The sequence below is a fragment of the Aristolochia californica genome, unplaced genomic scaffold (assembly GCF_029961685.1).
Source record: "Aristolochia californica isolate CCGP_79_NKW_82.1479 unplaced genomic scaffold, dmAriCali1.0.hap1 SCAF_4, whole genome shotgun sequence".
Classification (NCBI taxonomy): Eukaryota; Viridiplantae; Streptophyta; class Magnoliopsida; order Piperales; family Aristolochiaceae; genus Aristolochia; species Aristolochia californica.
The window spans coordinates 41,301,503-41,327,201 of NW_027182103.1; the positions used below are offsets into that span (position 1 = coordinate 41,301,503).

General features: G+C 37.7%; 1 protein-coding gene across 6 annotated transcripts; it reads right to left on the reverse strand.

The window, feature by feature from the left end:
* Positions 1-1,352: 1,352 nt before the first annotated feature.
* On the reverse strand, positions 1,353-22,588 carry LOC137962398 (uncharacterized). 6 transcript variants are annotated; one of them, XM_068809237.1, is made up of 17 exons: positions 22,500-22,588; positions 22,071-22,218; positions 21,440-21,484; positions 21,245-21,285; positions 21,028-21,109; positions 12,610-12,654; positions 11,933-11,989; positions 11,175-11,234; positions 10,925-11,052; positions 10,527-10,800; positions 10,373-10,439; positions 9,585-9,655; positions 9,314-9,403; positions 8,974-9,082; positions 8,753-8,844; positions 8,061-8,166; positions 1,353-1,746 (listed from the first exon to the last, which is right to left on the reverse strand). In XM_068809237.1, exons 2-17 carry the CDS (start codon positions 22,191-22,193, stop codon positions 1,655-1,657), a joined length of 1,482 nt encoding a protein of 493 aa, XP_068665338.1. In that variant the 5' UTR covers positions 22,194-22,218; positions 22,500-22,588; the 3' UTR covers positions 1,353-1,654. The 6 variants fall into 6 exon arrangements, with proteins under 6 accessions (XP_068665338.1, XP_068665339.1, XP_068665336.1 ...); XM_068809238.1 differs by having other exon boundaries at positions 22,496-22,584; XM_068809235.1 differs by having other exon boundaries at positions 22,071-22,251; positions 22,496-22,584.
* Between the last annotated feature and the right edge of the window lie 3,111 nt (positions 22,589-25,699).

Consider the following 25,699-nt stretch of genomic DNA (forward strand, 5'->3'; position numbering starts at 1 on the left):
AATAAATGAGGGGAAGAAGAGCATCTCGCCCTTCCTCGTAAGGATATAATTTTTCTGTGCCAAGTGTAGCGATGAATAAAATACTAAAGTTAAATTCTTTTATATAAAATTTATACTATTTAAATAAAAACAAATCAGAGTTATAAATAAATATTTTATAAAACTAATAATTGTTGAAAAAGAAGAAAGAAATAAATAAAGAGTGACCCCCCTTCCCTACCACGTTCCCACTTACATGGAAGACGAAAGAGACATTTAAGTTTAATATTGTCTTTGAAAATTATATAATTGCCTTCATACAAAATTTGAGTAGAAGAGCAGGTAATAACCGTTTTTACTCCTTATAAATGGTATTATAGCATAAACTAAAGATTACTATTGTACAAAGCAAATGGATAAAATTGGTCCTTCTAAGATAGGATGCCAAGACTCTTCCCCCTCCTTGTCTTAGGGGTGTAAACGGGTAACATACGAAAGGGGTAAGGGGTTCTTATTTACTTTTTAAACCAAAATGGAATAAGCTATTCCGTTATCCAATTGCTTACTGATTACCCGTAGATAAAATTAGGTAGAAGGGTAAATAAATAGATAAAGTAAATATTTTTATAAAATTAGTACAAAAATCAAAATATTTATACCCCCAACATTGTGACCCAATGGGGAAGCATAGGAACCGGTGTTGGGACGAATTATGCCCTTGAGAACTCCTTGACCATCTTTTTCTAATTTCAATTTTCTTCATATGAGGGTATGATAGAACCTTCTTAAGGTCTTATCTTTTTCAGCTAATATGTCAAAAAACTGAATGGTTTGAAAGAGTGTTGGAATTTGTGTAGTATAAGGCTTAAGTGATGGGTCAAGGATGTTTAAGGGACTAATTTTCTGGAAGAATAGAGAAGTGGATGGATAATTCAAGAGTTTCTTGAGACGCGCAAATGGAAAGAGCTAGAGTGCCTGGAGACCTTCAAATCTTGTTTTCGGCGAGGTTTATTCATATCAAATGGTAGTTTTTCTTAACCAACCCTTCAAATGAAAAATCCAGTCAAAATAAAAATCTTAACTGCGAACTGTTATTTGGCCTTCCTTCAATGTTTAAAGACTTCAGGAATTACCGATTATCTAAAGCACCTTATGATTCGCAGTTCTCAGAATCCGGTCGCATGTTACAACTAGTACAAATCATGCATATATCACATCAGCAAATTTCTCCAGTCTAAAACAGCATTGGATATTCGCCATTTTGGCTTTTTTTTTTTTTAATGTCGGAGAAATCCAAACAAAAAGACAACTACCACAATTAGATAATTAAGCCTTCAGAAGAGACATTCAAGGGGAAAAGAAGAAGAGCTCTCTGAAGAAAAAAATTCTTTCAATTTTGGTCTCTAATTGTCATAGCACTATCAGCCAGATGCTTGAATGTATTTTTCTGCAGCGACTACCGCCTATTTAAGCCTTGTAACTGCCATAGCCATGCTGTTTTATAGCTTACGCATAGATGCTACAACAAAAAATGCTCTGTAGGCACAACTAGACAATGGCCCAGTATGAACAAATAAAACAGAAGCCAAAACTGATTTCGTCTAGGCATATAAATAGTTACAGAGATTGACAACAAGAGTTGCTTCTTTGCGTTGATGAGTTGACAACGTGGTTACTAGTTCTCATAAGCAACATCAGCATCAGCTGTGTCCATGTCATTCAAACCCAATTCCTCGTTTTGCTCCCAGGACCTTTGATATTCCTCAACTGAGATAATCATAAACAGTTTACAAAATAAATAACAAAACAAAAAAAAATCTAAAACCAATAAAAAGCTCGATAAGAAGAAAAAAATGGAAGATAATCTCTTGAAAGTCTAGCAATTCCTTTGAAAAACGATTTGATCAATTCAAAACTCAACCTACAAGGTGCATCAGTATTTGATTCGTATAACATAAATAAAAGGTAAGACATAGTGCCTTAGTTATTATTCCTCTTAATTGTCAAATAAAGTATGAATTTGACTGCACTCATGACGTTAATTAACTAATAACTTATGACAACAGATGTAAAAAATCTCATGTAGAAACAAAAATAATTTATTACTTGCATGAGCTTATTCTTGGAAGCTAAATTTTTCTTCAACCTTTTCTTTTGTGTACATCTAAGATTTTCCACCTCCACTCTTTTGAGGTCATATCGACCCAAAAAGATACTTAAATACCATGCAAGCAAAACAGTACAAACAGGAATCAAGTTATAGATATATTCATTGAAAAACGAAGGTGCCACATTGGGCAGATGATTGGATCATGCTCTGATTAAAAGGGTGCTGAACTTTGACTTTGATGTCAAGACGCTGCGCATTGAAGCTGACAGTGAATTCCACGTGGTTATCATCATAGAATGTAAAGCAGCAAGAGGAAGCCAACTTTTTTTGTCGCATTCTTCTAAAAACCACCCCAGGGTGATTCCAAGGGTCTCTTCGGGACTTCAAACCTCAATGTCCGTTCTCCAAGAGACCAAGCTTGCCTCCTTAATGACTCAAATATTAAGGGACCTGCTGGGCAGCAGAAGTAGGGAATGAGTGGTTGTTGACTCTATTGGGCATGCCAGTCAACTGGGCCTGCAGGTGGCCTCTTGTTAGTCTGGGACCAATTTCTGGAAGCCACAGAGATTTCCAAGGGTGAGTTCTGTGTCTGCGTCAAATTCAAGCAGACTCATCGCAGCTCAGTTTGGCCCTTCAGAGGTGTGTATGGCCTTCCTTTTGTGGTCAAAGAGAAGCTTTTCGGGGAGAGCTCAAACACAGGCATGGTGCCTGGAGTTGCCCCTGGCTTCTTGGTGGGGGATTTCAATGCAACTAGATATTGCCATGAAAAGACCCCCAGCTCCACTCGTAGTGCCAAATTTGGTGAGCTTACTGAGGACTGTAACTTTGATGAAATTCCACCTTCAAGTGGACAATTTATATGGACACACAACCAGAACCCCCAAACTCTCTCCAATCTCGATTGATTCTCAGTTCCCAAGATTGGTTTGCCCTCTTTCCTAACTCCTGCAAAATTCTCCCTTAGGCCCATATGAGCCACTTCCTGATTCTCTTGGAGTGTAGAGGTTTCATGGGGTTCTCCCAAATTTCGGACGAAGTCGCCCTGGCTTGAGACTTTACTCGGAGGATTTTAAGCAATGGGTCCAATTACAGTGGATCCCTCTCCCCGATTTTGGGTTCACAATGTATTCTTTTGACTGAAGCTGCAATTATTAAACTTGAAGATCAGATCCTGGGTGAAAGAGAAATTGAGCAGCTCTCAGACAAAAAAGCTGCTTTGATACAAGATATCAACTCCCTTGACCTTCAAGAGCCTAGTGGATCTCTCAGATGTTCAAGTCGCCTTGAGGGAAAAGCTTCATACTGAATTTGGAAGAAGATACGCTTCAAGAGAATGATTTGGAGTTCTTGCAGAGTGGAACCATGCAGTACCAGACACGAGATAGGTCTTCCAAAGAACAAGGCTTTTTTCGAATAAGCCAATTCATTTGGGACCCTGCAGATCCATAGATAACCTCTCCTATCAGGAATGCATATACTAGAAGCAACTACCCTGCTTCCATTGCTTAAAGAGGGAGATGCAAAAACTTTCTTCCAAGCTATTGCATCTGCTAGGAAGCACAAAAATTCTATGGGCTCCCTCTATACTGATGTTTAGAATGTCTCTGATCCTATTCAGATTATTTTCAACTCATAAAGTCTCCTCCACCATCTACAGAGAAACTAATCTTTCAAGCCTTTGGTGCACCATCTGCAATTCTCTGAGCTTCAGCAAAGACATGCTGATTTGGAGCAGAAGTTTCCAATGAAGAAAGGGGAGACTGCTATTCGCCATTCAGGCCCTACCCAATGACAAGGCTCCTGGATTTGGAGCAGAATTCTACAAGGCCAATTGGGATGTAGACCTCATGTAGGTGTTCAAAGACTTTCAGAGATTCGGGATCATGAGCAACTCTTTCACTGCCTCCTATCACCTTTCTTCCAAATTTGAAGGGAGACTCTCATCCTAAGGATTACCACCCCATCAGCCTCCTCTCGAGTGCTTATAAAATCATCACATGGATCCTTGCCTACAGATTGAAAAAGAAGATTGGTCAGGTCACCTGTGCCCAGCAAGTAGCTTTCATCAAAGGAAAACAGATCTCAGACTCTTATCCTTTTCCTGCCCATGAGTTGATTCACCACTTCGCCCAGGGGACTAATGCAGAAATTATTCTTAAAATTGACTTGAAAAGGCTGTTTGATTGCGTTAACAGGGCACTCCTTGATGCTGCATACAAAACATGGGTTCTGGTCAGATTTGGATAGATAGTTGTATTGCATCGACCAAGATTCTTTGTACTGGTTAATGGAGCAGCAAGGGGTTACTGGGCTACCAGAGGGCTCCATCAGGGCAACCCTATCTCTCCCCTACTATTTAACTTGGTAGCTGAAGCTCTCAACCAAAAATTTATATAGGCAACTAGTGACGGTTGGCTCTGTAAGGGCCCCACGGAGTCTCCTTTAAATACTCCCCTCCTCCAGTTTGCAGAAGATATAATCTGTTTTTGCAACTGTAAAATTGAAGAACTCCTTGAACTTGAAGGCACTTTGGGTGATCTATGAGCTCATGTCTGGCCAAATGGTAAATTGGGAGAAATCCACATTAATCAGCATTAATGTCAGTATGGAGGCAACCAAAAGTGGCTAACGTCATGGGATACAAGGTGGGACATTTACGTATCACCTAACTTGGCATTCCCCTATTTACTGGCTGCATATCTCTCTCTCACTGGGATCTGGTCAATAAGTTTCAAAAGCAGCTTATAGGCATAGATGGGGAAGCACTTCTATCTTGTCAGGCAGTTAACAGTCGTCAAATTTCACACTTTCTGGTATCTCGAACTTCTTCCTCTCGCTATTGCAATGCCCAGTCAGTGTTGCCAAGAAAATTGAGGCTATTGAACAGAAGTTCATATGGTGTGGTTCAGCAGAAACTTTCAAATACCACCCTGTGAACTCGGGGGAGTCTGTATAGCCAAAGGGCTTGGGGGTTTTGACTGCACAGAATTTGAACCTTGAACAAAGCATTCCTAATGAAACAGATGTGGAGATTCAGCTTGGAAGAACACAGCCTATGGCAACAAATTGTCCATGCCAAATATCAGATCAATCCCAACAATCTGCTGCCCTCAGTTGTTCGAGCTTCCAATTTGCCCTGCCATTAGAAGGCACTTAATTCAAGGATTGATAAATTCTTAGGTCAGGTGAAGATTGCTATCAGATCTGGTGCTGGAATAAACTTCTGGACCAACAAATGGCTTGGCAGTAAGCCTTTTATGGCCAAATTCGTTTCAGATCTGTCCAACAGATGTTCCCCTCTGATGGTGACAGCTAGAATTCTGGTCTTTGAAGACCCCGATTGATCACAAAATTAAAGAAATGGAGCTCCTCCTTCAACGGCTCAAAGGGCTCTTAGACCTTTTGACGATGGCAAACTTATCCGGACTGCAGACACTTCTGATTCGTTCTCTGTTGCCTCCTGTTACAAGACCTCAGCAGAGGACACTGGATGTTCGCACAAGTCCCACCATGGACTAGAAGATTATTGCCCCACCACAGATTAAAGTCTTCTTTGATGCCTCCTTAATAGTGTGTATCCTCACTTGGTGACTAGCAGCAGCATAGAGGTATGCAACCTTCCTAACAAATTTCTAATGTAATGCAAAGCCGTCAATCAACCACTTCCTCTTCCATTGCTGGTTTATCCAACAGGTCTGAAGCTCATTTACTAGACACTTTGGTATGTCCCTATGCTTTCATGAGACTCTCTCTCGTTTTTATATCAAGCTCCTATCTCCCTCTGCCCAAGCTGGGCATCCTTCTTTGGCGAATGCAGTCGAAGCCATTCCTTGGTTCCTGTGGATGGAACGCAATCTGCATACCTTCTTGTCCAAATGTAGCTTGATTGGGGGCATTATGAAAAGGACAGCACATGCGGTCCTACAATAGACTAAATTGAACCAGGGGTTTGATGACTTGCCAGCAGCCATTATTCTTGAAAAGTGTGGCCTCAAACTCTATCCATAAGCCAATTCAATCGACCTCTTGGTCCCCACCTATTGATGGCACTCTCAAGCCCAACGTCAACAGAAGCTCGCTTAGCAACCCCTGGCTGTCCAAATACAGTGGTGTGGTCAGGAATCATCTAGCGCATATCCCTCTCTTACTGCAGTCCTTGGGGATCTCTGATTCCACCAGTGTTGAGGTTGCTGGCCTTCTCCTAGGGTTTATCATCTACAAGCAGCACTTTTTTGCCCTAATAATTGTTGACAGTGATTCAAAAACGGTTATTTCATGGGCCAAAGACGACAGTAGGTTGTGCTTTGATCAGCACTTCATATATATAGAGGACATTGTGAGCTCCCCCCAAATTTCTTGGTCACATGTTCCAAGGAGACCAATTTTGAAGCCAACCATTTTTGCTAGAATGGGCAACTCTCAAAGTGCCCCTCTCATCAACCACTCCACTCCCTCTTAATGCTTTATTTATGATATTTTTTCCTTTTCTTTTCTTTTTTAGCTCTCTTCGTTATAAGGGCTCAGCCCCTTTACTTTTGTTTTTATAAAATCAGTTCTTCAAATACACACACACACACACACGTTCCACAAGGCTCAGAGGACTAACTTCCAACAAATTAAAAAAATATACATTAAAAAAAATGTTTTCAATAAAAAAATAACACAAGTCAATTCTAGCTAGATTAGCCTAAATCTTCATCAGCTTCATCATTCGTTGCTTTTGTTTTGGTTTTCTAGGTTCATCAGCAGAAAGTGATGTGCATAAACAATGTTCAATCATCTCGACTAGTTGTTTCTTGTTGTTATTTGTTAAATCTAGGTCTAGGTCTATCCCAAAATGATTAACCAAAAATAGAAGACCTCTTCCAAAGAATTAGGCACAAGATTTTTTTAATCCTAGATCTATCCCCCTCATAGGTGGACCCTTTTTTATGGCTTCTACATAGGCAATTTTAGGTGGAGGTCCATATACAGGTACAAGTGCTCTGTTAAATTTAGGTCTAGGTCCATTCTAAAATGAATAGCCGTGTAAATCCTAGAAATTTCCAAGGTCTGGCCAGCACCTCTAGAGAGCCTCTCTTGCTGTTGTCCTTGGTTCTTGTGGGACAAAAGGAATGTTAGAACTTTCTGCAGAATTTCTCAGTTCCAGTTATTGTTGAAGGTGACTTGAAGATGATGATTAGCTAGATGTCAGATAAAAGCCTTCCCCTTGGTAAAACAGATACCTCTGTCTCTTTAGTTGTTTCCTGGCAGCATATTCCTAGGGCTGCCAATAAAGAGTTTGATTCCTTGGCCAAGGAAAGTGTTTTCGTCCCTTATTATGGGAAATTCCTTCCCCCTTTATCTTAAATGCCTCTGGCTTTCCCCGTTCTTTGCAGCAATAAAAAACCATTCACTATTTCAAAAAAAAGAATAGCCAAAGTTAGGAGGTCTCTTCCCAAGTAATAAGAACAACATTTCTATTCTTAGATTTATGTGGGGCTATTATTAACATTGTTACTCCCAATACATTCTTTTTTCCACCATACTCAGCTACCGTAAATATAGCCATTTTACAGTAATAATATTTTGAGAATAAAACATACATGTGTAACATATCCCCTTTTCAACTCTTTTTTCTCTCTTGCAGCCTCAGCTTCAATGTCCCTTCTTCTAATTTTCTTTCCTGAACTTCTCTTCTATTCTCTCAGTCACCTCGACTCTTCCTATCTAGCTGATCTAGAAATATGCAACTCAAGGAAGCAAGCAACATTTTTCAGAGAGAATCTTTTATATGTTTTTCCCTTGATTAAGATTAAAACCAACTGAATTGTGTTCAAATTCAATAGAGCTTTAGTGATTTGGAATTACACATGCATCAAATGATTTCATAAATTTTAGCAATTAAAGGTCATCCTCTAAACATGTAGCTTTGTCAAACATTTGTGCAATGACTCATAAATTAGTAAAATAATATATAGATAAAACTTACATATAAGCTGTTTATCATCTTCGATGATATCTGTAACTGGCGCAACAAAGGAATTTGCCAAAGCATCATCAATGATCAAAGTCCAAGAGCTGTCCAATTGCAAAAGCTGCAAAAGCAGATCTCCATTAATCCAAAAAGAATTCAACTTTTCAATGGCAAAATTATTATTAGCTAACTACTTTCAGGGATCAGACAACACTAATTTAAAATTTTCTAGTATGTTTGCATAACACTAATGGATCCATCATGTTTATATCAAACATATAAATTTGAAAGATGATAATCTATCAACAAGGTTGTGTTTGAACAAAATGCATTTGAACATGCACAACTAATTCTACAGTTCAGAAAGGGGATCAATTTTGATTAAGTAGAAAAACACCACAAGAATAACTGGACTATACATGCCAACCAAATTTTATTTTCAACAGTAAAATGTATCCCCTTTCTGAAGATTGCAATCCAATTTTGACAGAAACAGCCGGGATGAAAAAATTATTTTTATTTCTTATTTTTCATCATATGCAACAAAATCCTAGAATTTCATAGCCGCTTCTCTATTTCCCCTCCTGCTACTCAGATACAAATAAATTTGTCATAATCAGGGTAAATACATTAAAAGATGATTAAAAAAAAAAAAACTAGAAAGGTGCTCAATGAGTGCAGAGGACAAACTATTGCAATCTGTGTACCTTTGTCAGACTTGAGTTGAAATCTTGCCACTTCTTTCTATTGCTTTCAACAAGACTATCACCAAAAGTAAATCCATGTACTCTCTCAAGATCTACAACAAAATCAAATATTGACATCTGATGAGAGAAGATAGAAGTTGTACAAACTATGACCCAGATGCAACAGATTCCCAAAGAAGTTATTCAGAAGATTTATTAAGGAGATATTATCATCAACTTACTTTCACTAATTTTAGTAATTAGACCTTCCACTGTTGTCACAATTCCTCCTAATGTTCCACTTGCAAGCTCCAAGTCAAGCTCAGGGACTCTCACACTAGCAGAGTCTGACTGAAAATGGGATGCATAGAGAACTTAGTAAATCATTACAGTCAATAGAATAAGCATGCTTATGTGGTAAAGAATTTTTCTCCAGTCACTGGCCAAAAGAGGATCACATTTAAGCTCTCGATACAATGTCTAGTCGAGTATAAGCTCTCAACACAAATTGAGTGGCCAAATATATGAAAATCACTTACTAACCAAAAGGTCAAGATCTATTGAGTCTAAAGAAACAGATACCTTTATGACATCCCGGCTAAGGTCCTTAATATTTTTTACATGCAGCGTAATCTTCTTTCCTTTCTCAGAAATTCTGCCACCAGGTTTCAACTGTCCATGAAAATTGAAGTCAGAGAGGACAGCCCAAAAGGAAAGAAAGAAAAAACGTATCTTTTTGGTTTTTTAAAAGGGAAAGAGAAAACATACCATAATTCTACCAAGATACGAAAACATTGTTTCAAATATTTCTAAAATGACCCTCTGAATTAAAACCTACAAAGTTGTTACAGACCTCAGAACTACGGTATCCACATGCATCACAAGTGGAAGCCATCACAATCACTTCCTGGAAATATGGAATATCTGCAAGCAGTTAAGACAACCAAGGTAGAAACCCACCAGGTGATAAATGGAAATATGCATAGGTTAAAATAATTCAGCTCATACTACAATGACACAGATCATGCCAAAGAATTGTAAAATTCAAGAGGTACATTATACATAGGATTAAAAAGTACTACTTCTGCAAAATAAAATGATAGTATTGCTGATGACAGACAACCAATTGGTTGGTAGAACTTTGAAATGGCTGCTAATCAGAAGTCCAACCTATGGTTGGTACAATTTTGCAAAGGAGGCTGATCAGAAGTTCAAGCTGGATGTTTTATAGGTTCCATTGAAGGCCTAGACCTCAAGGAAACAACCTGAGACAACTTGTTTGTTTCTGGCCACTCTCTGAGCCATTAAACCTCTTTGTTCAAAGTGAATAAAGTTTACGGTTCAAGATGAATTCTCCAACCCTTTCAGTAATTAGAATTTTCTAAACTTATAGAAGAGGTGTTCCATTAAAGATAAGGAGAATGTAAACAGCTAGGTAGCTATAGAAAAAAAGAGTGAGAATTGCAATTGAGATGGATGTAGAATAGGAGATGGTATACCCACACCCTCATTAGCCAACACTACCTACTGATAAATTCTAATACTTTTGAAAGGGAATTACAGCAGAAACCCATCCAAAAAGCCAAGAGGAGACAGAAAATCAAAAGCTCATACACTCAAGAGGGATGAGCAGAAGGATACGGGTCACAAACATTCTAGTTTCGCACTTAACTCCACATGCTCCACATGTTGTTGGGAAAGTCATCACCTGTTGAACCATGAGTGTGGAAAATCAAGGTAACAATTATAACATGAATAGCTGTTGTGCGACCAATAAGTGCCTCGACATAGTTACCTCTTCTGGTGCAGAATACTTAAACAAGGCTGCAGCCATTTCCTCGCTATTACTCTGGGCAATTGCTCGATGCCCAGACACAGCCCCAACTGATCCGTGAGGTTCCCTAATAATTTCATCAGGACAACATGCCTCAGTGAGAGCGCCAGTGGGATCTTCTTCTTCATGGTCTCTACCTGATGATGACTCAGCAAGAAACCCTAGTGATGCTTGTTGCTCAGGTGTACGGTCATAAAACTTGATAGTCAGCAATGGGTCCATAGCAGGGGCACACCTATATTACAACCCAAAAACCCTTGAAATTGAAAAACATATGCCCACCCAAAAGAATCAAATATACCCAAAAAAGAATTAGTTAAGAAATGACAGACAAAGGTAAACTGTACTCTGTAACTCACGGATTCTCAACAAAGCTGTTGCCCGCTGGATCATCAAGAATGAAGGTGAACAGCACTTCTCCAGTTGCCAAGGATTTCAATTTCTCCAAAAACCGATCCAGTGCTTCAGCCGTCTCAGGGTCAATTTTCTGCAAGGCTCAAAAAGCAGGTTCCTTTTATAAAGGAGAAAAGGCAACAAACATTTCTGAAAATGTTATTTAATAAATCAAATGCATCAAGTTCAAAAAATTTTAAAAAAAATCAAATGCACCTTGCGTTCATCTTGTAAGGCCTGAAGTTCATCAGCAGCTCGCCTTAATATGCCTTCGACCTAGCAGAAGCAATAAAAACAGGTTAAAACAAAAGAGGTATCAGAATAAGATTACGCATTGTGAAATCTTATCTTAAAGAAGCACAAAATTTTCAGATTTGAAACCTTCTCAGAGGGTGGCATTAGCCCCCCTAATAAATCCTAGGAGATGGCTTCAAGGAGCAATGCAGAGCCATGGACCTGCACTTGTACTCTTCTTTCTTTGAATAACAGGATCTTACTGTCTCCACTAGGCTGATGCTTCTTTAGTGGCCGCATAAAGGATTGTAAGCTTCTCGTCCATGTCTTGTTTAATAATTGGAGATTGTTATGAAGTACATTTAGTAGAAGAACCAAAGTTCTTAGACTCTAACACAGGTGGGATTGCATATGAAATCTTTGCACTCCATGCACATCAAGAGGTTTGGAAGTCCAACATGCTCTACTGTTGTATCCGTCAATTCTACCATAAATGCCTCTAAACAATGTATTATGTTGGCATGCATTTGTTCATGGAGGTGATTCTTGGTTCAGACTTTTACGTGTTTCATTCAAGCAATAGTCTGTTTTTCCGTCCCCTATTATTTATATGAACAATCATTCTTGAGCTCAATTCAGTAACATGAATTAAAACACAACAATGACACCATTATTACAAAACAAAGACAGGACCAGATTAAAATTAGTCAACATTTAACGAAATGACAGCGAGAAAATACCGTAGACAAGGTGCCACGCTGAGCTTCAGGAGGAATCTCAAAATCCAGTTCTGGAATCTGCAAGATTTACATAGGGAAGTCAAGGAAAATGAAGTCTTTGTAGTCGAAAAGCAAAACAATCTCATCCTCAGAAACTCTCTTCTTTTCAGTTTTTTTTTTTTTTTTGAAAAATATCTATATATATTAACAAGAAACTCTCTTCTTTTCAGTTACAAACAATGCTTCTTCACAGAAGTGAAATGCCATGAATGGGACTTTTATTGAAATTTATATCAATTACAATAAAAGAATAATCAATTGCAATGAAAAAAGAGGTATAAAAGGTCCTCATAGAATCAGTACTTGGCTAAGGGCCTTCTTTGATTATTTTTTTTGAAAAGGGGCCATATCAAATTAGGTATTTCGGCCGCTCATAGATCAACTGTTACACATGAAGCATATTTCAACCAATTTTAGGCTCTTTTTTCCGTACAAGTAATGTGTTTGTATAGGATCCCAATAACTATTAACTGCTTAATGAAACTACGCCAATTTCATGCCAATTTGTTATAGGACACTAATTTGCATCTTCATTCACCAATGACCACTTCCGATCTCATGGAATTAAAAAAAAAAAACAAAATGATAAATAAATCATCCACAGAAACTCATACACGCATAAGATCTTCAAATTATACCTTAATTGTAGCAGAATCAGATTTTACCACTTGGCGATTAAGTACCTGCAATGAATTTCCACCAATTAAGCCACATTGAGTACAAGAATGACGTGGGTCTTGTTAACCAGAGACCAAGCCATTCACCTACTAAACAAAGCCCAAATTAATGCAAACACATAGTTTAATGAGAACTTATGTGGCCATGCCTTATACTATGCATAATCAAAAGGGAACAAGAATGAATTAGTGAAAGTGAGAGCACTTTTAGAGGGGTTGTCCTTCATTCATGGATCCAAATCACATCCATCTTTTGTTTTTACTTGTACTTAGGGTAAGAAATTTAAGTGTATGACAATGCTGCCCCCAAATGGAAAACCCACTCAACCAAGTACCAAGACCTTAGGAATAATTATCATATCATTTGATCCTCCCAGACAAACCCTGCACTCTAGATTCGAATCATTACACTCACCACTCAAACTAGAAAACAACCTAACCAAATAAAGCAGCTAGGTATCTGAGACAACCTAAAAGAAAGCCAAGTAGAAGTACACTACACAGAGAAAGACTCCTATTTGTAATTTTCTAACAAACAACTATATCCCTTCATGGTCCTCGTTAAAGGAATAGTCCAACATAGATTAGTGAGAACAAATATATTGAGTTTATTAGTTGGGAAAGAGGTTTCCTAAGATGGCTAGTCATTTTGGGAAAGGCCTTGGACCTAACTTCACATGGTATCAGAACAAGTACTCGTATGTGAGCCTCCATCCAAATTATCCACTTGTAGAGCCACAAAGAAGGCCTATTCGTGAGGGGGGGTGTTAAGGAATAGTCCCACATGGATTAGTGAGTACAAAGATCTCGAGTTTATTAGTTGGGAAAAAGACTTCCTAAGTTGGCTAGTCATTTTGGGATGGGCCTTAGACCAACTTCACACAGAGCAGGTGAGTATATGTGAGCCTCCACCCAAATTATCCACATGTAAGAGCCCAAAGGGCCTACACATGAGGGGGAGTGTTAAAGGAATAGTCCCACATAGATTAATGAGAACAAATATGTTGAGTTTATTAATTGGGAAAGAGGTTTCCTAAGATGGCTAGTCATTTTGGGATAGGCCTTGGACCCAACTTCACAATCCTAATCGTAAATGTAGTCCCTTTCAAATGACTAGCATGTCTTCCCCATGCTTGGTTTTGTCCCTTTAAAGGAAAGCCAACTTCCACTCACAAGTATGAACTAGAGCAAACTGCTTGTAAGCATTTCTTCCTGAGACAAATGCCAAGATATGAACGTCTTCAACCCTACCTTTCTTTTTTGTTCACAAGAAGCCATAACAACAACACAATCGATTGGTACCACAATGTTTTTTTTCTCAAGTTGTTGCGGAGGAGTTGGTTGGCCCAAACATCAGAGCATTCCCTCAAGAAACCATCTTGTTGGACACATTCTTCTCAACTTTGGTTCACTACGCACCTCAAGTGTCTCCTCCATCATTTTCTCTATGACTACTATTGTTTTCTCCTTTGCACACTCACACCCATTTCTTTGGCACAAGTGACCAAATCTATCTCTACTTTTCAATATGGGGTCAGCTGATGTGAAGGGATGATCACACAGATGTTCTCCTCCCCCCCCCCCCCCAGGAGAAACATAATCTACCACAGTGTGGTTCATACTCTCATGCATGAAACCACTCTTTATGTGCAGCACTTCTCTGACCCCATTATTGCTGAAGGTGACTTGAAAATGGTCATCTCATGTGTCAAAGCCGTTGCCCCCACCCATGGCACTTTGACCATCAATTTCTACATATCATAGATGACACTGCTAATCTTATCAAGTGGAATCATGTATTTCATTTGGCAAATTTTGTGGCAGATCAGCATGCTAAAGATGGATGTTTTAGTTCTAATGTAGTTGTAAAGGTTTCTATTGGTATAGGCATGTAGTTGGTGGCCCTTTGTTTGTTTGCTTGTTTACTTTAATAAAATTGCCCAAAAAAAATAAAAAAATCTTCCCCTAGATTTAGATTGAATAAATTCATCAATCTATTCTCTACATCCTCGTCAACCAATTTACCACTAGTTTTTTCCATGTGAACTTATTGAATTTCCAACAAAAAAAAGGCTCCTTTTTTTACCTCCAAATATGGTATAGACTAGCCCTACTTGTTGGAAATGTTGTCAAAGTCAATCTAAATCAGAAAATTAAATGCATTGGAATTCTTCAATTTTGCTTGCTATAGGGCATTTTTTCCCATGCCCTTCCTAACTGAAAGCAATATAACTAATTTGACCAACAAATGAACCAAATTGTGTAGTTGATGAATTACTCAAACAAGTGATAGTGCACTTATAGAGCACCATATTGTGTACCTCCAAAAAGATACATTTCTAGCATAAACAATCATTTATAAACCTCATATAATTGCTCTTCCTGATATGGGGCCAGATTTTGGTGCCTTGGGCTTCTTGGTAACAACTATCTGGATCCTAGTATGACCACCAACGCCTACTCTTACGAGGGTCCAACTGCTACTGCTATCAAGCCATTTGGATGGATCAAGCCAATATCAGAAAATCCAAATCTTGACATTACTATCCTCCAATTCATGGACAACATGGTTCATTTTGAGATGTTTCCATAGATCAAGTTTACAATCTTAAAGCACTTTGTTGATTTTCAGGACTCCATGGATTACATCAAGGAGAAAAAGGAAGAACACACGTTGGGAGAAAAAGAGGAGGAAAAATGAGATTATGGACTTAGTCCAGACCCTCCCCCTTAAGCTCTATTAATAACTCATAAAAATACAATATTACAATTATGCCTTCACCCTAGTAAGAGTGAAGAAGCGACAAGACACATAAACTAATTACATCAATGACACCCTAATTACATCATATCTTCCAACACACTTCTCAGTATTTTGAAATTAGTTTGAATCAAAAAATGAATTGGTAGAAATCAATGTCCCAAATGACAATCTCAAGGATATTCCTTAGATATAGCATTTCCTATCTTGTGGCTACCTATGTCAACCCCACTCTTTTTTTTTTTTCTTTTTTGTCTTGAGAATTATGAGAATATCATTAAACAAGAAGAAGAAAAACGAAATTAAAAATTACAACAAAATCCGTCACAGAGGCAAGGCCAATAAAAGCCAACAACATCATCAGCTAACACCAAATATAACCAAAAAATACAAATATGCTAGAAAAACCTAAAAAACAATTAAAACTGAAGAGAAAATATGACCACAAGAAAGAGGAGAATCAATCCAAAACCTAACAGGATAATTGTTACTCAACAATCCAAGGTAGAGAAACACCCATCCTAGCCAATGAATCAATAATTCTGTATGCACTTCTGACTGCATGGAACCAAAATACTGGAATGGCCTATGCACCATCGTGATTGGACCAAAACTTCCAAGGATGCTATTTCAAAAATAAAATAAAATAAAAAGTTCCAAGGAGGAAATCAGCCAGCTAAAAACCAACCAACAGCCACTGGAATCTCCTCCAATAATTGTTAAATTAAATGTAAAGTGTAGTATAGTCATTTTACATTTAATCAGATTATCCCACTATAGGAGCATGTTCTGCTTCATATAGGAGTTATATGGTTCAATTTTCAGTCTTTTATGACTTGTGATAGGGAGTTAATGAGTCCAGTGTAGAGGGGTATTTCTGCACTTCTGCTCTATTTTCACATGAGCATTTAATAGAAGGAGAGGTCAATTACTGACCTCTAATGAGTGCTGAATTAAGGTGCACTGCACTTCTGACTCCACAAAACCAAAATATTTGAATGGCCAATCCACCATCATGAATGGACCAAAACTTCCAAGAAGGAAATCAGCCAGCTAAAAACCAACCAACAGCAGCTAGAGAGTCTCCTTTAATAATTATCAAATTATATGTAAAAGGTAGTATGGTCATTTACATATACCATATTATCCCTCCATAGGAGCATGTTCTGCTTCATATAGGAATATATGGTTCAAATTCAGTCTTTTATAACTTGTAATAGGGAGTTATAATGAGTTTAGGTAGAGCGGAATTTCTGCACTACTGCTCTATTTTCACTTGAGCTTTTTTTTTTGAATGAACATGTATAAACTATTAAAAGAGGGAAAAAGAATACAAATCTAACTAAAAAGGTTTTCCTCCACAACAAGGTGTTGAGTGAAACGCCCAACTTAGCCTGAGTGCCTGCCAAATGGTTGGCAGACCTAGGGATGTGCTTCCAATTACAGTTCAGAAGATAATTAAATTATATATATAAAAAAATATCCCAATGCCGGTAGGGAGGAGTTGTCTTTGCACACCAGTCAATAATAGTTTTAAAGTCACCTTCAATAAAGAGGGGGCCCACGAGATGGCTTTGGAAGATCTGAAGCCCATTGAGCAATCCGAAGAGTTCTGCAGTGATAGAATCGGAGATTCCAAGTGGCCCGGCGAAGGAGAAAAGGAGACCCATTTTCATCATGGATTACTTCGCCAAAACCCATAGGACCGGGGCAACCAAATGCACTGCCAATAAAATTTAGTTTGTAGAGGGCCACCGAAGGGGGAGCCCAAATTGCCATTACCGGAGGACGTGAAGGATGTGTCATACCAACTGCCCACTACTAGTTCCCTTTAATATTAGAGCCGTTGAGGCTGCTAAATTCCGTTCGGGTCAAAAGCCAGGTTGAGACATGGCCAACAATATTATCTATCAGTATTTTAATAGGAGTAGATTTAAAATAGAATTTCCGGATATTTCTTTCCTTCCATAAGGCCCGAACGATATGACCAACACAGCATGAAATGAGCAATTTCCCAAGCTTTGGGAGTCTCGCACTAATAACTGAGAGAATAGTGGATGGAAGATTTTGGGAGGAACAATACTGAAAACCGATTTTATTTAGGAGGCTAGTCCAGATAATATGGGCAAAATGGCAGAGTAAGAGGACATGGGTAGCAGTCTCGGGAGAATTTTGGCAGAAGGGACAAGAGGGGTCCTAGACAAAGGCTCTGCACCGAGTTAAGGAATCAGTGGTGAGAATTTTGTTTCTATAGGCACTCCAAATAAAGAATTTAGCACGGGGAGGGGCAAGTAGGGTCCAGGCAATAGCCGAAGGGTGATTAGGTTGAGGTGGGTTGGGATTGTTGAGAAATTTATAAGCCGAGGTAGTGGAAAAAGAACCTTTGGTGCAAGGGGTCCAGATAAGTGTATCAGGTGATGTCCAAGGTTTTACCGTGGAGAGACTGGTAAGGAGATTGGATGCCAGAATGGCCTCAGAGTCCAAAAGAGCTCTTCGGAGATCCTCCAAAATCAGACCACAGGTCAGAGATAGAGGAATCAATGTTCCTGGCCAAGTTTGAAATCTACCCATGGCTGATATTGAGATTGCTCAGACCCATCCACCAATCGGACCAAAATTTTGTGAGACGTCCATTACCAACATAACATTTAACTGCCTTCTTGAAATCAGGAAATAGCATGACAATTTTTTTCCAGACTCGGGACAACTAATAGTGCTACCCACCCTCAATCCACCAGCCAGACTATTTGTTGGCTTTAGCAGCAACTAAAGCTCTCCAAATCAATTCAGGGCAAAGATTTTTTTTTTTTTTTTGAAAAAACAAAAAAATCCATTTTAAGAAAAAAGCAGAATTTATTTATTTATTTATTTATTTATTTATTTATTTATTTATTTGAAATGATGCTAATTATTAAGACAAAAACTCAAAAGAGCAATTTACAAATGAGGGAAGTCTTCCCAAACAAAAAGAAATTGCTGGGAAGTTCCAAATTTTGCCAATTTATCAGCCAAAGAGTTGGCTGATTGTTATCCTAGGCTAAGTGTCACACACCCTTTGGAGAAAGAGCTTGCCCTCAAGCTCTTACGAGCCGACGTTCAACAAGCTCCTTTTGTTACGAGCTGACGTCCACGACGGCCCACTCTAGCGACACCGCTAAGTCGCCCCCTCCGGGATTTGAACTCGCAACATAAGTAGTGGCTATGATACCAGTTGTTACGATCCCGGATCTAACACAGCGATTCGTAGGGAAGAAGAAGAAGAAAAGAAAAGAATCAAACCGAAGGGAAGCTTGAAAACCATAGGTTCATTAAGGAAAACGCACACCCCTGAGCTCGTTGAGGAGAACTCAAAACCCTTGTTTACTCTAAATCAATACTTGTTTTTTCTCATTACTCTTACCCCTTAAATAGGGTTCACCTTTACAAAGTTCAAAATAAAATATTACAAAAATGCCCTTGTAGCCTATGAATTCTTTAACGGAAATAAAATAAAGAAAAACAATTAATTAGACTCTAAATAACTTATAAATGTTATTGCATACATAACACTGATCTAGGAATGAGATTCCAATTATAATCAATAGAAGATACAATGTCAGCAATACTATCCGTGATAGACCAATGGCGCCAAGGGAGAGAGTTGTCTTTGGAACACCAACTAATAACAGTCTTCAAGTCGCCTTCAATGATTAACTTGCCATGGAGACGATCCCTGAAGATTTGGAGGCCGAACAGCAGAACACTAACTTCAGCAATATTTTAAAAGAAAAGTTTTTTGTCCCCCACCTCCACCTCCCATAGTGTAACCAAACTGAACTTTGACGGTGGCTCACTTAGTAACCCAGGTCCCACAAAATTTGAGGGGGTGTTCAGATCAAGTAATAGAATCATCCTTGCTTCATTTACTGGGTGATTTGGGTGCTGCGATCACCTACTGCAGAATTACAACCCTCAAGGCATGGCTTAAAGATCTTTTAATATTCTATTGGTGGAACTCTCCATGTTGAAAGTGATTCTCAGAATTTCATTGGGTAGTGAGAAGAAAAGTAAACCTCCTTCGCATCATTGGCTAGCCTTTCATGAAGTTGCAGCTGTTGATGATGTATGAAATTGGCTGATAGATTAGCAGATTCTCTTGCTAAATAGGGGTTACTTCCAGTCTATTGTTGCAATGTCCCCACTCTTTGAGTTAGTATATTCTGATCTTAGGGCTTTGATGACCCCCCACACCCACCGAACCCAAAAACAAAGAAACTTCCTGCTCCTGATGATTGAAGTTGACTCTAAATTGGTTGTGGGCTGGTGTAGGCATAGTTGAAACCCTCTGTGGCAGTTTTTATACTACTTAAGAGGGGATTGATAACATTCTTCTGCACCTGATGTCCACATCTTTAGCTCAGCAAAGAGTCAGGAGACAAGCTTGCTAAGGAGGAGGTTTCTCGGAATGCTTTCCCATGAATCTCTTATGTTTTGTTTTTTGTATCTACCCTCTTGGCAAGTGTGTACCTGGTCTTCTTTGTCTTAATAAGACTACCAATATCCCAAAAACAAAACAAAAAAAGAAGGATGTAGATGCAGGTGATGGTGGAATACTGTGGGTTCACCAAATAAAATGAAGATGGAGTTCAAGCTAGAATTGATTAGAGGGGTCATCCTGAATTTATTTTTTAATATGATGTGATTAAATTATGGAGCAAAAGGCCAGTCAGTAAAAGAATTCAACAATACAAGGTTCCAAGGTCATAGAAGGGTAGCCAAGACAACAAGAGATTCTAGTGTGATCATCCATTGGTGCTCAGCTGTTACTACTCCTTGGAAACACTGGCATATTTACCACCGTGTATCTGACCTCACTGCCAACCTTATTTGTACATGGTCTCATGTTCCCCGCTCTGCCAATTCTTTGGCCGACGGGCTTGCTAAACATGAGACCTCCCTCCCCGCAATGGTTGTTATGGGAGGCCCTCTTATTTTGTAATCTTTTTTCTCGGTAAGTATGTTATCACTTTTATCAAAAAAAAAAAAAAAGACAACAAGAGATTGCTAGTCAACCCTGCAATTCCATTTGTAACACTTAAATGAGACTATTTAACCACTGGACTCCTAACAGATCACACATTTAACAATAAACATTCCAACATCTCCAGGGAGGATCTAACTTGCTACTGCATCAGCTTATGACCCCCTTGCGAGTCACCTTCTACTTCTGAAGAATTTGAGAAATTATGCCAACAGAGCCTTAGTCCATAGAGACATCACAGAGAAAAATAGAGCAGCATATCCATCACTCCACTTAAATACTCCAACAAAACTTGCTGAGCCTGGATTTCATGAGAAGAACCGTCCAAATTAAGTTCAATATATTCTAGCATAGTTTCAGGGTTCCAATTTGCATCCCTTCTTCTTTTCTTGCTCTCGTTCATGAAAAATTATAGCATGTGACAATTTTGCCCCTACAGTCAACAAACCACTCAAACAACTAAGTGCCCAGACCTGTGTTGCGAAGGCCCTAACAATGGAACACTTGTTAACAAGGTTCAAAAAAGTGATATTATCAGCTGACAACTTTGGTGAAACAAGAACAAACAAAATAGCAAGTTCATTGTCATGCATCAAACCTTATAATCACCAGAAGGAACCTTCAAACAATACAAACAGCCACGAGGTTGGAGCTCCCCGGCAAACTGAACTTCGCTGTTCCTAAAGATAAAAAATAGATGAGAAATATAAGTTCTCATATTTTGTAATCATTTCTTTAGGAATAAAGATGTCTAAAAGATGTGGAGAAATCAACGCAACCATAACTAATAATTAAATGGTGAAGTTTGATGGCACCTTTCATGGCAGTGTGGACACTCAAAAGCCATCAGCACAATCTGCATTGATAAAAAGGAAACCAAGTAAAACCATATAATGCAACATTCCATGGCCACATAATTGAAAGACATTTGACTACAACCCACCTAGCAGGACCACAACAACAAAAGCAAAAAATATATGTTAAAAGAAAGGAGATAGAAGATACCATACCTCCCTAAAATGTGGAATGCGAGTTAACAAGAGTCTCGTAATGCCCTGTCAATAGTTTTGGTGAGCATGAGGGTACTGTAGACCATAAATATGCATTCTTTAAAGCATGCCCCACATTCCCCAACTTTATAATCACTAAATGCCTCCCATCACAAAAAAACTATACTATCTGAAAAATGACACCCTACTCCATGAATAACTCATTGCATATTTCCATAGACTCAACTATTGTGTGCCGAAAACTTTTTTTAAAACAATTTGAAAGTAAAAATAAAAACACAAGGTTTTTCTTTCTTTACGTTACATTCTCAACAAGTTCATGGAGATTGGGTGTTTCACTGAATGGTCACAACCAATGATTGTCAATTTGAGGCCTTCCTGGACCGCATCTTTAAAAAATCACAACTAACCACACAAAAGAAAATCAGCTAGTTTACCCTTAGCAAATATAAAAGAGGTAGAGATGTCCAACCACAAAAAACTTCAGATATAAGGCATTGTTCGCATATGAATAAGAATAATAACAGAAAACATTCATAGAACATGATGCAGAAAAATAAACAGAAAGATAGTGAACTTTCTTTAGATACAAAAAAGCCAAATAAATCGAAAACAGCATTAGAGAAATTACATTCTCTCCACAGCGCATACAGAGGCTCTCGATCTCATGAAGAGGTGTTGCTGCTTCATCATCTGCTGAAAGTGCATCGGCCGCCAATCTCACATCAACAAAAGTGTCTCCATGTCCCGTCATTGTAATAGTAGTCAAAGGCTAGGTACTGAGAATAAATCCAGAGTACTCAGTGAATCTTCTGTGACCACATACAAACACAGATGTAATGAAGTATGAAAATAAAAAATATGCTACAAGAAAAACAGTTACGAAAATAAAAGAAAAAAAGAAAAACTCAAGAGTGAGTAGATGCCTCAATTTCTCGCGGACGAATAAAAAAGAGGCCGAGAGAGGAGAATAGACGAGTTCAGAGAGAAGCCAGGACACGAAAAAGCACACAGGTAAGGATTTTGTTTATTTTAGTGGAGGGAGAGATAACTTACATACCTTAATAGCTGAGGAGGAATCCGACAATGGTCGCGAGAGGAAAAGAAACGAGCTTTTCAGAGGTCACCAGCAGACGCTTCCGAAGGAACACCCAGGACCCCTCTGGAAGGCAGGGAAGTCTGTTATAGATAGTAGAAACCGAATAGATTGTTCAACCGGGTTCAATTAGTGGTTCAACCAATACATTTGGTTACCTGTAAGAAAAAAATAAACCCTACCACCGGTTTTTTTTGGGGTAGAATAGTGGTCAAATTGTGGTACATAGTCTGAATCTCTTCATCTATGACAGATTTCCAACTCGGATCAGTTAAAGCCTCGTCATAGTAGGTAGGAATGATGGAAGAAGACATTACTAACAAAAAATGTGCACAACTTAGAGATAAACGGTGAGTGAAAACATAATGAGATATATGGTGAATTTTAAATTCAATTTTCTTATATATTATTTTAAAATATGACAAAATAGACAATCATGGTTTCAACATAACCTTATAATTAAAATTTAATAGACAAATAAAATAATATGGTAACTATACATTTAATAAATATAATAAATTGTTTTTTATTTATTCTTTTATTTATATTAAAGGTAAACAATTTATAAATTACTCACTCTCTTGTCTAAAAGAAAGAGAGGGGAAAAGCTCTTTGTTCCTTGGTGTGATGGTCAAGAAGGGATTGCACCTCTTTCTTCTCTCCATTTTGAATTATAAAAAAGTACAAAATTCAAACCCCCATCTTCCACATAGAAGGTGGTTGTAGTCTCCCTTTCTAGGCATTACATGAAAGTGTAGGAGCCATCTCTCCTTTTCTTCTCTCTCATTGATGTTGCCTAGGTGCGAGACCTATAGAAAGGAAGGATTGCTCCCTAGTTATTTAAAAAATAAATAAAATATAAACAGAAAAAATTATCATCAAAATATAACTTGTTACTTGATTATGTTGAAAATCAACTAAAATAAATTATTCAAAATGAAAATGTAGAGGTGGCTTATTTCGGAAAACGGTGGTATTCATTTGAATCTATCTTGGTTCATCTTAATTTTATAGTAATGCATCATACACTGTCAAATGTGACTAAATAGGATAGCCCATGAGCGTACAGTAAATATACGATTCAAAGATTTATGCATCCCTCAACATGGGGAAAATTTGATCTAGCTAAAGCAGTTGTTCTTCCTAATGATAAGAAATTTAATTATTGGGACTATATGAATGTTTGGTATAATACCTTTTATTACCAGAATCCCTCCCATAGACATTCATGGTTCTTCCAGTGGAGTAAGGATGTCTATAAAAGGTCATTACCTTTACCCAATTGGGTTTATGCATGGTGGATGAAATTTGGACAATCCAGTGAAATATTACCTGAACCCATTAAGGTTCAATTTAATTTATGGACTAAATCCAGTCATGAGCTTAAAGTTTCAGGGTTAAGAAAAATACCCAACAATGGTGAACTATTCATCTTTTTCATGTTATTCTCTATACCATGGATTTGGAGATGGGATTGTACCACATGTTTTAATGAAGCAAGAATACTTACATTATTGCGAACTTTTCATGTTCGCTGGTAGAAGAATTTTCCCAATATTGATACAAAGGTTGCAGAAATAAAGTCTGATATTCTTATCGATGAGAACGTACTTGGATTATATAAAGTGTCAGAGGTCCATTATGACCAAAGAATTTATTCAACAATTTCAAGACTCAATTATGGAGTATGTATTTGAATATTTTGGAAGAATAATTAATGGCAAAATTATTAGAATCAATGAAGGGTTCTCTACTTCATTTGTGCAATGAAGGCACTTCATTAACCTCTCAGCCTATTGATGACAATAAGTTTGTCTCTGAGCCTTCGACTGCCAAGGATAGTATTGAAGAAGAAGAAGAAGATGATCCAACTACCTGACAGTCATCCTATTGATGACGAGCCTACAATGGCTGATTATATGGAGACTATGATTCATATTTTTGAATCCAAGTCTAAAAAGAAGTAATCTTTTCTTTTACAGGATATATCTGAATCACAAAAGGATTCGTCGGTAGCATCCGTCCAAAAGCAACAGAGAAAATCTTATCCTCCAGCCCACAGTTGGCATATTTGTCATATCAATCAAGGCACCTACAGTATATTTGGTCAGCCATATTCTATTAAGTCACATCAATGGGAAGCAGAAAGCCGCCACCTTGCATATGTTAGAGTTAATGCTTTAAAGCAAAGGAAGAAACGTTGGGCCCAAGCCCATCAAAAGTCTCTTTCGAGATAATGGCGAACAAAGTCAAGACTACCTCAATAATGGAGGTTCCACTCAAAGCAATCTCAATAATAGAAATGACTCAGCTCAATCGCCTCAATCATAGAGGATTATCATTTCCTTAGTGGTGGATTTCAAATTTGTATAGAATTCACTCTAGTCTTCTCCTTCTATATAAGGAGTTATTTTCTTTTGTTAAGGCATCACTTGTTATCACCGAGAATTCAAGATTGTTATCAAGGTTGCCTGACTGTGTGCTTGTTTACTTGGATTTTATTGTAAGTACTTATATGATATTGTGAATAAGATAGTACTGGTTTAAAGTTATTCTCTGCCTGCTTCTACTGTTTATTTACCTTCTGTTTATTTCCTACTTCCCGCTGGAGAAAGGAAATATATATAAAAAAAAAAAACTATCATCAAAATATAACTTGCTACTTGATTATGTTGAAAATCAACTAAAATAAATTATTCAAAATGAAAATGTAGAGGTGGCTTATTTCATCATATTTTTTATTTGTTTCAAATAGATCATGTAATTAAAATTATAATAACCAATTGATATGCACAACTTTTATTGAAATTATTTAAAATAAAACTTTTTATTTTTTGTTAAAATCATCCACTACAACTTGTAAATAGATACATTATACTCACATTATGGCATTATTAATTTCATCAAATTTAATCAAACATTAGAAAAATGTTATGATCTTATGTGCATGTCTTATAATGATTGTCATGTTATCATCTTCTTTATCATATTTATAACATAATTTGCATCTAATAATAAGAATCAAATATAACAGTTATTAGTAAATGATTCTCGTAATATAAAAAGGATATAGAAAAGGGAGAAATAAAAATAAGGTATAGACAATGAGTTCAACTATTTTACATAGATTTAAATCCATATTTTTTCCATAGAAACATTAATAT

Coding starts and splice junctions, on each gene's coding strand:
- LOC137962398 (XM_068809237.1), bottom strand. CDS start 22,193: ATGACGGGACATGGAGACACTTTTGTTGATGTGAGATTGGCGGCCGAT. Junction 21,485..22,070: donor GTATGCGCTGTGGAGAGAAT/GTAATTTCTCTA, acceptor AACTATTGACAG/GGCATTACGAGACTCTTGTT. Junction 11,053..11,174: donor CCTTACAAGATGAACGCAAG/GTGCATTTGATT, acceptor TGAGCCTTGCAG/AAAATTGACCCTGAGACGGC.